This window comes from Pecten maximus, chromosome 12, assembly GCF_902652985.1.
Source record: "Pecten maximus chromosome 12, xPecMax1.1, whole genome shotgun sequence".
Taxonomy (NCBI): Eukaryota; Metazoa; Mollusca; class Bivalvia; order Pectinida; family Pectinidae; genus Pecten; species Pecten maximus.
The window spans coordinates 5,877,651-5,889,897 of record NC_047026.1 but is presented as its reverse complement, the minus strand read 5'-3'; the positions used below and the strand labels follow the sequence as shown (position 1 = coordinate 5,889,897).

The 12,247-nt window shown below is 35.2% G+C and overlaps 1 protein-coding gene across 2 annotated transcripts in view; it reads left to right on the top strand.

Moving 5' to 3' along the window:
- The window catches only part of LOC117339400 (actin-binding LIM protein 1-like), a 96,721-nt gene that overhangs the window by 77,200 nt on the left and 7,274 nt on the right, over nucleotides 1-12,247 (top strand). For both annotated transcript variants that reach the window (XM_033900963.1, XM_033900962.1), the window contains 11 exons: nucleotides 3,765-3,912; nucleotides 4,191-4,244; nucleotides 5,277-5,294; nucleotides 5,760-5,948; nucleotides 8,979-9,239; nucleotides 9,979-10,074; nucleotides 10,237-10,337; nucleotides 10,696-10,747; nucleotides 11,050-11,078; nucleotides 11,585-11,683; nucleotides 12,139-12,210. In XM_033900963.1, coding sequence (XP_033756854.1) covers nucleotides 3,765-3,912; nucleotides 4,191-4,244; nucleotides 5,277-5,294; nucleotides 5,760-5,948; nucleotides 8,979-9,239; nucleotides 9,979-10,074; nucleotides 10,237-10,337; nucleotides 10,696-10,747; nucleotides 11,050-11,078; nucleotides 11,585-11,683; nucleotides 12,139-12,210 — 1,119 coding nt within the window. The remainder of the gene's footprint in view (nucleotides 1-3,764; nucleotides 3,913-4,190; nucleotides 4,245-5,276; nucleotides 5,295-5,759; nucleotides 5,949-8,978; nucleotides 9,240-9,978; nucleotides 10,075-10,236; nucleotides 10,338-10,695; nucleotides 10,748-11,049; nucleotides 11,079-11,584; nucleotides 11,684-12,138; nucleotides 12,211-12,247) is intronic.

Genomic DNA, 12,247 nt, shown 5'->3' with positions numbered 1-12,247 from the left:
AGATAATCTCCACTTTCTGTTTACCTATTTACCTAAATTGGCTAAGGAGGATGAGGGGGTGAAGAGGGGGTGGGGGGAGTCTAGAGGAGAGGGAAACTGGAGCGGGAGGGGGGGGGGGGGGGGGGGGGGGAGGAGGAAGCTAGAATTGTTACAGGGTATTTTCCCCAGTGTCCTGTTTCTATTGCTGGTCATTTCTATATAAAACCTGTGGAAATACTGAATTCTGTTATAATTGCCTTTTTTTCTGGTAGAGGACCCTTTGATCTCTGTACCATATGTATCTTTATTGAATCTATTATTATCTTTTGACTATTTCATTAGAGCATGTACAGTGTAATACTCGTCCAACTTTCCATTGTTATGGATAACAACAAAATGTTTGTACAAAATATTTTGGCAATGAGGGGATTTAAAATCATTTAGCTCCCCCCACCCCCTCCTCTTCTGACACCTGGGTCTCAGATATTTGGCACAGTTAGAGTAGAACTTCCTGTTGACCTTGACCTTGGGTTCACATTCCTTGGCATTGGTCCAGAGGCTGGATCTAGACACTACAGATGAGAAGGTCTGGCTTCAGTGTGTTGTGTAACAGATTAGCAGTCCATTCCTCTGTATCATGGAACATTACATGTGTCATTGCTTGTGTAAATATTACACCCACAACTCACAAACCAGGATTGAGCGATATATATATATATACAATAGGGTTTCTCTTCAGCTGGGGTGAAATCCCGATATGTATATTTATACCCACATGCTAAAAAGATGTTGACTTTTGTCTTCTTTCCTCATTATTTCATGCATTTTTTTCTTTTCTTTTTTCTTTGAATTTTCCAGATTTTATTTTTCAATGGATTTGTACAAAAAATTTCCATATAAGATGCCCTCATCAAAAGCTTTTGGATGATATAGAATACCACCTACTAATAATTCAAGTGTTTAGTCGACATAAACATCATAAAAGACCTCTAATTCAAGCTTTAGTTGACAGCAAAACATTATAAAAGAAAAAAATTGAAAGAATGTGTTACTTTTAATGTATAAGAAGTCCTTGAAGCAAGCATTATTTAATTAAGAAAGTTGTGAGTTTGGGAAATAATTACAATTATAGTCAAACAGTGTTGATTAGTCCTGTATTTATGGAAGTGCGGGGGAGGCTAATGGAATTTCTGATGGCAGAAAACAAATCGGGAAACATACTTTGGTGACAGCTAGCTTGAAGCATTTCTTTTTAAAAAATGTATTTTTGTGTAAATAGAATATTTTCTATCCGAAAATAAACCCATATGTGATGATAGATAACTAAAGGGAGCACCTGCTTCCTCTTAGCCTAAACTTCTTATCTCTGGTAAACTCGTGGGAGGGGGTGGAACAATAAAAATAATACAGAAATACATCATTTATCTTCTTTTATAGAGATGATGATGGAAATGAGGTCACACAGTGTAAGGTTTGGGTATGGAAGATAGAAGGCAGACAAGAATGAATGCTGTATTGATTTCGGAATTAGGGAGGGAGGGGGGGGGGGGGGGGGGCAGAGGGATTTACTGTTACATAGTGTAATCATAAATTTAACTTATACACCAGGGCCCTAACTTGTTCAAATGGTGATAAGCTTAATCACATGATTAGTGAAAATTTCATTCCTCATTTGTTGCAAAACCTGTGAGTATATCATCTTTAAATTATGCCAGTTAGAAGAGAATTACAGAATTTCATAAAGTTTTGACAAGCTAGTTCTACCAGAAATTATTATATCAGGATTTGAAAAATGTTGTTTCTTAAATTGTGATTAGCCTAATCACCCTTTGAACAATTGGGCCCTGTTGTTTAGAACTTAATGGAATTTTTACAGATACTATTATCAATTAAACCTGTTCAAATAAAACCCCCACAGTCCAGTTATCCTGTCAAAGCAGATGTTGAAATATCTTGGCTTCTAACTGTAGTCAGCTGGAGGCTAAGATGGCAGATTAAAGCATTTCTCAAAGTTTTGAGTCCAGCATTTGTTACCTGGTTTTGTCTGTTGACAAACTCTTGTTACAAGAAATGCTTGTTTGTACTTGGCAACAGGATATTTAAACCTGGATTGTAAACAGTATTTGTTTCCAACATTAGGAACAGAAAAATGATGGAAAAGTGTACCATATAGAGCCTGATGACTGGGGACCCGGTGGCCGAGTGGTTAAGGTGTCCCGACACTTTATCACTAACCCTCCACCTCTGGGTTGCAAGTTCGAAACCTACGTGGGGCAGTTGCCAGGTACTGACCGTAGGCTGGTGGTTTTTCTCCGGGTACTCCGGCTTTCCTCTACCTCCTAAAACCTGGCACATCCTTAAATGACCCTGGCTGTTAATAGGACGTTAAACAAAACAAACCAAACCAAAGCCTGATGACTGCTTAGATAACCAGGTTGCTCAATTGGTTTGAGGGTCTATCTGAAGTTTGGATGTCCCTGGTTCAAATCTCATTCTGGTTCTGTAGCCTTCTGTAGATGCTTATTAATTAACACAGATAGGTTTCTAGACTGTATCATAGGTTTAAAAGTGAAAATCAAATTCCTGGGTATTAATTTATTGTCTGAATGTCTGGAGGGAAGGGTGGGGGATGATTTCACAAACGCTGCTTCATGATTTCCATGTTGACCCCCTTGTAAGGAATTTGTGTTCAATATTTAGTAGACAGGTTATCAGGATGTTTGTCTATAATGGAAGGTTTGTGTTATCTCTACAGGGAGTTAAGTGTTATTTTGATCCGGATCAATATAGACTGAAGAGATGATATGGACTAACAAGTGATTGAGGTCACACCTTCCTTATTCATACGATACTGGTGACCAAAGATTGAGTTTCTGTATTGACAGATCCCTTGATAGCCATTTCTTTATCTCTACATGTACAACTTCAGTATTGTACTTTTGATCGATGTAATTTTAGCTCCTGAACCATCAACAATTCCTCAATAAAATGATCATAAGTCGAGTTTCCAATGTCTGAAATTGAAAAATATCAACACATTTTCTCCAAAGTCTGGCTTTAACATTGCACATTTATATAGATGGCTTTTGTGAAATAATTAATTGTGATAAAGTAAGTTATATTTAGCTGTGGACAGGGAGAAGTGTCCAACTCAAAGGCTACCTTCAAGGAAAATGTTATAATTTACATGGATATCCTGGTTGATGATGTAACATTTTTAATTAGCACATCACATATATACTGCTGTGCCAATATTTATGAAATACATTTACATGAAGCAATTACATAGGATTCAAAATCAAGTTTACTCGAGTATGAATATTGATATACAGTCATTTTCTGTACCATATTTGACAATCCTAAGGCAATAGTTTAGGGTGATGAAACCGACATGGTCTTAGAATTTTTATTCAGTTTGTTCAGTGTTATTGTACCTTTTACAGAGCAAGCCTATTGGTCAATTGAACAGTTCAAGGTCACTGTTGTTAAAAAATTTGATTTCTAAGAAAATGGATTCTGATATTCAAATATACAAATCAGATTGTGTGGTGTTTTGATCTTTGTTGTCTTTCTATTGCTGTTTAAAGATTTAAAAAAAAAAATTAAAAAAAAACAAAAAAAAACAGATTTGTGCATTCCAGTTTGGCCAAATGATTAATTTCATATTTTAGAACTAAACTATATGTGGCTTTATATGTGCATGGAATGTATATGGCTTGGCTGGTTAGGAATTCGAATGGAAGTGTTCCCATAGTAATACATACGTTGTTTTTGATGTTTTTCAGGATTCCTTGGACAGGAGGTCGGAGGTCAACTATGGCAGATTCTACACTTCCAGTTACTTGGAGAAAGGCAAACAGAACTATATGAAGCGTGCCTCACTAAACCCCACCCCCAAGTCTCAACTCAAATCGCCTCACTTCCACAGACCAGGTAACTAGAGTCAAATTGCTAATTACGTCACAAGAGTCCTTAATGACTGAGACATGTTTTCATTTTCTGATTTATCAGATGAGAATCTTGACGAAATCAAGTCTGTAATGTCACAAAATCAGTCCTACTATTTTTCAAGCGACTCTAGACCAATCCCAATATATGAGGTTTATAGAAATGTTTGCAGTTAAATCACCTTCCACACTTTATTTTCAAGACACAACACATAGTGTATGTTATTATGGTCATTTATTCAAAGCAATTTCCATTTCTTGCAGCAAACTTTTCATATTCTAAGGAGGCTCCAGATTTCCTCAAAAACTGCAAAAAAAGTAAGTAGATTCTCGTGCTACGATATATGTAATAACATGTAGTTGTACAGTGTTGAATATTTGTTATATGTGTATAATTAGCATCCATGTATATAATCTATATACATTTGATCCAGGTATTCATGTCATCGATGCTTTGTCATGTCAGGGTATTGGATCGACCATCACTTTGCCATTGAAAGGTTCTTTTTGAAGAACTTGGATGTGGCATAGTGGTATACGCTGTGGGTATTTCTGGCTAGACAATTAGGTGCTGTAGATTGTGAGTTCAAGGCCCGGTCAGGGCATGAGTCATAAAATTATCTTCCTTCTTCATTTGTGTTACTATGTTATGTAACATGTATAACAATATATATACTATATAGGTACATATATATATAGGAGTTTTGATGACCCATGCTATACTGTCTATATATTCTAATTCTCTCAGTGTGTCATCTTGTTTCATGACATATTACAAACTATATCGCTTATAACTGCCTAATTTGCATGCTATTACCTATAGTGGAAAGTCGCATACATAAATTGTCTCATAACTGATTTAAAACAGAAGAGTTATTGCCCTTAGTTCATTATGGGTATGCCTACAACTGGCACCTCTTCAGGCGACAAGAATTAAGCTCGCTATACCGACATTTTATCCTTTAATATATAGAGTTATGGCCCCTTATTTGTCATGTGTGTCACATTGTCCAGGTTGTATCTCATATAATATGTCGGGTATGATAGCCACATATTGTTTGTGAGTTCATCTTGGGATGGTGGACTGTTGAATATGAAAATATGGTCATCTTGGGATGGTTAAGTGTTGAATATGAAAATATGGTCACCTTTTAGAGAGAGTTTCATGGTGGAATATTTGTAATTGCATTATGAACAGATGATGATTGCTTAATATGAATGAATAACACTCAGTACATCAAAAACATCACAATGATTTGTCAATTATATGATAAATCAGGAAAATTTATATTTTGCTTGTGAAATAAATCAGAGTTGTGACTGACAATTTTTTTTGTTTTGTTTGAACAGGTGGTATGGCTCAGCTGGGTAAGTACAAGTCTACCTTATTTAATCATTGTACCAACATCATCTTATGTCTCAAGCACTTCACCAGTTCTATGTCAGCATCAGTAGCTTGTATCATTGAATCAGTTACAGATTATTTCCTCAATTAATTTCTGTTGTGCAGTACATATTAAAACTAAGAAACACACAAGGCCATTATTATCATACCCCACCTATTTTCTGGGAAAGAGGATGTGTGCAATTTATAAAGTCAATGAAAATGCAGTTCGCTAACTCTTGAGGAAAAATGTTGAAGAGAAGCAATATAAACATTCTTTTTCAAAGAAAAAAAAAAGAGATTATTTTTTCCAAACCTTGATAACAGTATTCCTGAATATAGTTAATAGATGGAATATGTTAATTTGATTTTAATGTTCTAATTTTCAAAGTTTAATTGAAATATTGAATGACTGACTTAACATCTTCTGTGTAAATCGAATGTTGCAGCCACGAGTACCAAGGTGGTTGTGAAGCGTACCCGTCGTGCCTCGTCACCCGGTGACTTGAAGAATGAAGAGGCTGTTCGTATGAGCATGTTCCCTGCGGCAAAACCTCCCAAACCTAATGAGGTGACCAAGATAGAACGTGAGGATTGGCCTGGCCCTCCGTCTCCCGCTGCTATTCTACCTGAGCTTAGTAAGTGTCGTTATGGTTATCGGAATTTGTCAATTTAAATGTCCAAATTCATATAATGGTTACCAAAATTTGTCAATTTAAATGTCCAAATTCATATAAAGGAGTTTTAACATAGCTGGAAAATGACTGTAAAATGGTCGAAATTCCTTATGAAGAAGTTATGACATAGCTACCACAATGGCGGTCATGATGTCTGTATGCCAATTTTGACATAGCTCCAGACACTGGCGGTGTCAATTTAGATGTCCAAATTCATTTAAAGGAGTTTTAACATAGCTGGAAAATGACTGTAAAATGGTCGAAATTCCATATGAAGAAGTTATGACATAGCTACCACAATGGCGGTCATGATGTCTGTATGCCAATTTTGACATATAGCTCCAGACACTGGCTGTCGGAGAGTCCAAATTCTGAAATCTAGAAGTTCTATTACAAGAGGAAACTGGCTGTTGTAATGTGTTGACATGGCAACGGCGGAGAGTTTTCTATGTTGTACTGTATTGACACGGCAACAATGAAGAGGTTTCTATACAATTTGGACAAATATGTTCAGAAACACTTTAACAGGCCTCCATTCTGCAATAAATAACACTTTAATAGAATTTTACGGAGGCAATACTGCACACTGATACCGAAGCTAGTGTGGAAGTCATAAAATTGACTTTATGTATAGTGTTGTTTTGGCAAAGGTTGAAGTATTGATGTTATATACCAACACACATAATCAAAAATTTCCTCCTGCATGAAATCTGCATCAGCTGATAAAGAGATAAGGAGGGACGATCTGGAAACCTTCACAGATACTGCATCTCGCAAAAATCTACGATATAAAAAGTAGATTGTTAGGAAATTGTGTGCATTGGGCCATGGTATGTGTATTACATAATGGCATTTGTATTGACTAGAAATGTTATCTGTGGATTTTAGTAGCAGGCTGGAGGGTGCAGAATACGCCCCTCCCATAGTTATCATACAGATACTGTGGCAGATGGAGCAACATCGTTTGTGTGATGTACATCGTGGGCCAAAGGGGAGATAATTATACTGAACAGTGCAGCATAGATTAATGGGGAGGGGTGGGGGATGGGGATTTGGTCCGAATCATTGTCAGGGAATGGCATTTTGACGAGAAAAAATTATATCCCAATAAAAAGAGTTGAGTGAAAAGAATTAATGTTTTCCAGCATCATGTACTATTACAGCATTTTGTATTTCCATAATAATCAATATTTATAGCCAGTGAATCGTCAGGTTCAGACTTTTACAAGGCACTGTTGTTATTGATCCGTCCAAAATATCATTTTATCATCAGATGTATTATTGTATTACAAGATTCATTGAACATTCCCAGCCAGTGTAATTTGGTGTGATAGTTTATCTCAGAAAGTATAATTCAGCTTCCTTATCTCAGAACCATCATTGATCATCATCAGGCTGAACTCCTTGTAATGGTATTTAGTGGTTTGAAGATACCTTGTAACTTACTGTTGCTAAATTACCATCATAGTTTTCAGTATTGTATTGTGCAATAAAATGGTCAGTCAATATGTTACCATATATCTCCAACAATAAGCCCACCTCTGGCAATAAGCACACCAAGCCTACATCTGGTAATAAGCACACATCTGGCAATAAGCACTGCTAACAAATACTGTAATAAGCCCACCCCTACTTTTACCTGATTACTCCCTGGACTTTAGTAAAGGATAAATACGGTATTCACATTATCCCAATGATATCGCTGTGTGAGACCCCTGGTCTGATATCTGTATTTACCTGATAACTCCCTGGACTTAGTACAGGATAAATACGGTATTCATATTATCCCAATAATGGCTGATTGAGACCCCTGGTCTGACAAGGATAAATACGGTATTCATATTATCCCAATAATGGCTGTGTGACACCCCTGGTCTGACAAGGATAAATATGGTATCCACATTATCCCATTAATGACTGTGTGAGACCCCTGGTCTGACTTCTGTATCTACCTGATAACTCTCTGGACTTATTACAGCATAAATACGGTATCCACATTATCCCAATAATGGTTGTGTTAGACCCCTGGTCCGACTTCTCTATCGCCTACATCAGGGTAATTGTTATGGGAAACATTTGTGTGTAATTACCGAATCATTCTGTAATATAGTAATTAAGTGAAAGGTTGTATGTTCTATCAGAATAATTTTATATACAATGTAGTATAGATCAGATCAGAATAAAGTGGTAATAATAGAGTCTAATTCTAGTTGTACACCAGAAACAAGTGAGCAGTTGTAACAGTTAAAATGAAAATTTGGAACAATTTGCCGGAGGAAGTAATATTGGCACCAACTGTTAATTCTTTCAAAAATAGACTAGACAGGTATTTGGTAGATTAATATAAATCAGAAAATTTGTAGAAATAGAACTGTGTTCACAATTATTTGATTCTAATGTAGGTGATCTTAATTGATTCTTGTTATCTTAATTGACCCTTGTGATCTTAATTGATCCTTGAGATCTTAATTGACCCTTGTGATCTTAATTGATCCCTCTGATCTTAATTGACCCAGTACTGATAAGAATCTTAGCTTAAGTTATAAATTTTAAACTTTGTTTTAATAAAACAGTTTGATGTTATGTGATAAATTCTAAAAGTGGTTCACAAAAAAAAAAGATCCCCAAATTGATACTTAACTTTTATAATAGGGAAGGGGGTCTATCTGAGGATAAAAATGGTAGTTTGAATGAATATAATTCTACCCAACTATAGGCTTTGATAACATACTCTGTTTTTCACGTAAGAAAATAATTTGTATAACTTAAAAAGTGGCATAACTACATAAAAACAGTTTCATTGTTTGTTGAATACATCTATGACATATCACAAAATTTATATAAAAGTTGTAGTTGTCCAAACAAGATTCTGTCCAAAGAGAGACAGACAGACAGACAGACAGACAACCTAATTCCATTAGATACTCTTATTATAGGGGGAGGGAGGCTATATCAAACATTAGTATGTAATAAACCTATTGCTGTTTACAGTGAGAGCGAGACGAAAGAGTCGTGGAGAGGTGGAGGATGACGATGAGGAAGAGGTTATTGAGGATCCCAAGATCCAGAAGGAAATCGATGAACTCTCAAAGTTCAAGGATACGTCTGGGATTGGGTCCATCATTTACAAGGAACTGGAGGAAAGGAGGGTCATGCCAGTTAAGGCGCTCGATCCATGGAAGTCGTCGCGGGCCCCTAATGCCAAATATGAGCCCAAATACGTTACTAGATACCAGTCACCTATGTTCGCATGTAAGTCTGGGTGCCATTTCTATTAAAACATTCAAACATTGAATACGAACACTCTTACCATGCTAATTAATACAAATAACAATCTGTTTGACAGTAAATTTAATTCATAGGATACCTTAGAGCCGAATGCTGCTTTGTTGGATTAAGGAAAACTTAAACTTGGAACTACTATGTCAGATGTTATTTACACTGAAAAATGATAATTCCTGAATTCAGATTTTAAATTTAAGTTATTTGTAAATTATTTTAGTACAGTATGCCTACATAACTCCTGTAACGGAACTTTAAGGTTTAAATTAATCTTCTACTACAAATGTCTCACCTACCTGGTAAATCCTTATTCAAGATTAGGCTATAGTTTCATCACCATCCCATAAGGAAATTTCTTAACTTTAAATTTTCCATAGCAGAGTCTTATTGGATTAAAGGGGGAAATCTTGAGTTAAAGAACATTCTGTAATGATTTCCTATGGAAAGTTTTATGTTAAGAAAATTTCTTAAATTAAGGATAAATATTGATGAATCTAAGGCCAGGACTCCAGTGAAATATTTCATGGGCAAATTCACTGGATAACAGGCTAATTATGTGATAACTTCATATTCAACATGAGGCTATCTTAGTATTCATACGAATCACAGATGAAACATCATTGGATTTGGACAGTACTGTAAGTTTGAGGGACTGTTTATACTAGTTCTAACATCCTTATATAAATATTCATGTTACTTTTCTTTTTAGCTCCCTCCAGATTCCTTGACCGGCCAAGGAGGTCTTGGGATGATACTGACCTCCGGCGAGGCTACAGAACCATCTCCACAATGGCTAACTATCCAGGTCGGTATGATGCTTGAAATGTATGGAGAAGATATATATCTACATCGATGTCATTTACATATTTGTTTCTATCACAAACTACAAATATTAAAATCTTTATAATTTTAAAGTATCTCATTGTAAATTTGTATGTTACACCAATATAACGATTTTACCTTGTAGTGGCAAAGCCTGGTTATGGATCGTACAGTCTGACCCCACGGGCGGCTACCCTCCCACTCTCGGGCGTGTATGGGGGTGTATTTTATAACTACAATAATTATGTAAGTCTTTACCTGTTTAGTGTTGAGTGAATAGTTGTTAGCCAGTTAAATACAAATGAATCTTTCATATATCATGTAAATTTGATACAATTAAGCCTATACTTTGGAAAAGTTTAAATGTTCTTGTTTCAGTCACTTACATATTAAAGTACACAGCTGGTTTTACATTTTACCTCATAGAAAATTTCAAATGACTATAATTTACCTGTTAATTAAAAATCAACTTTGAACATTTCACACACTTTTACATTCATTCCTGAATGTCTGGCTAAAAAAATGATGCGACATAAGTTGTGATTTATTATGTAGCTGTCACTTTTCGAGTCTGTCACTTATTTGTATAAAAATTATTTTCCAGCATTATTTCGACTTTGATGACTCTGACGTAACACGACACCGACCATCAGCTTGTAAGTATTGTATCTGTTTGTCGTGAAAGTAGGACATACCAGGCCCAATTTTGAGCAAATTTTATTTGTTTTGAAACATCAGTTAAGATGAAATTTAGGAATTTGGAGATGGGCTTATTTGATTTAAATGATTTCATGTAGTTTTCTACATTCATCTTGCATTAAGCACAGGGGACCTACACTTTATCTGACTTAAAGACAAGAAGTTGGCTTATTACAGGAAGGAAATAGCAGTTTTTTAACAGACATGGGCTTGTTAGGAGATAAGTATATGATAAATCAAATGTTTTCTCATTTTCCAGATACTTCCACATCCACAGTGAACACAGATGTAAGTAAAATTTACTTATGATACCTCTATGATTTTAAAATCTACACACCATTTTCCAGAAGGACACAGTCATGATGGCCAGTAATATTACTCATCTTTGACCATAATGGAATTTCTCAAACAAAAGCTCTTTAAAAGTCACAGAGGTGAAACATTTCGAAAATATTAAAATCTCTAAAATTCAAAATTATAATAAAGATTTTACTATTTTAAATAAGAGTATAATGGCTATTATTTTGGTCTGAAGAAATAAACTTGACCAACATGCAAATTCTAATTATTGATAATTTTGATATTGCTTAGCTTATAATTTGCAGATAAATGCTGTAGAAAGCAAAATAAATGGAAGTCATATTATAACAAAGATTATAAAGATTACAAAATTATCAAAATGTGATATTAACAGGTATGACATTAATAGATGTGATAATAAATGGAACGTGATAATAAGTGGAATGTGATAATAAGTGAAATGTATTTTATTAAATATTCAAATTTCGTTGCAGCATGGATCCCGTAGTCATATTTCCAGTATACATGAGGGACCGGGACTATCACTTTTGACGTTACAACGGAGCACATGGCATACAGAAGCTGAACCACCTGTGAGTTTATCCTCTATAACAGTACGGTCTTAGAGTCCAAATTAATCACTTTACAATATATGATTTTTCTCTGTTTTTAAAACGTTTACACATTGGCATATTTTTAAACCTTATTCTGACACTCATAACTTTGCTAAGGAACACAGGGTTTTCAGTAGACCTTGGGGAGTGTTTTTGATTCCAAAATAAGAGATTTGAAGAAGCATGTCTCTACAACATATGTTATGCTTCTTCATATTGAATAGTTGTTTGACTGCTGATATTGCTAAAAATCAAGGGTCAACTTGATGCCCTGGAATATTGAAGTTTTGTATAGAATCTTTTACAATCCTCATTAAAAGTTTCTGACAATATCTTTGGTTAATACTTTCTGTAAACTTCTAAGTGTATGATTTTTATCCTCACTTTGAATTCTTGTCATTCCTTATAGAATATTTGTTTTAATTTAATTCCAGACTTACCCATATGAAAAATTAAAGATTTCCAATTTTGAGCTGCCAAAAGACACAGATAGGAATATGCTAGAGGTAAGATATTGTTGGCCAAGTTTTTATCATCAGATGG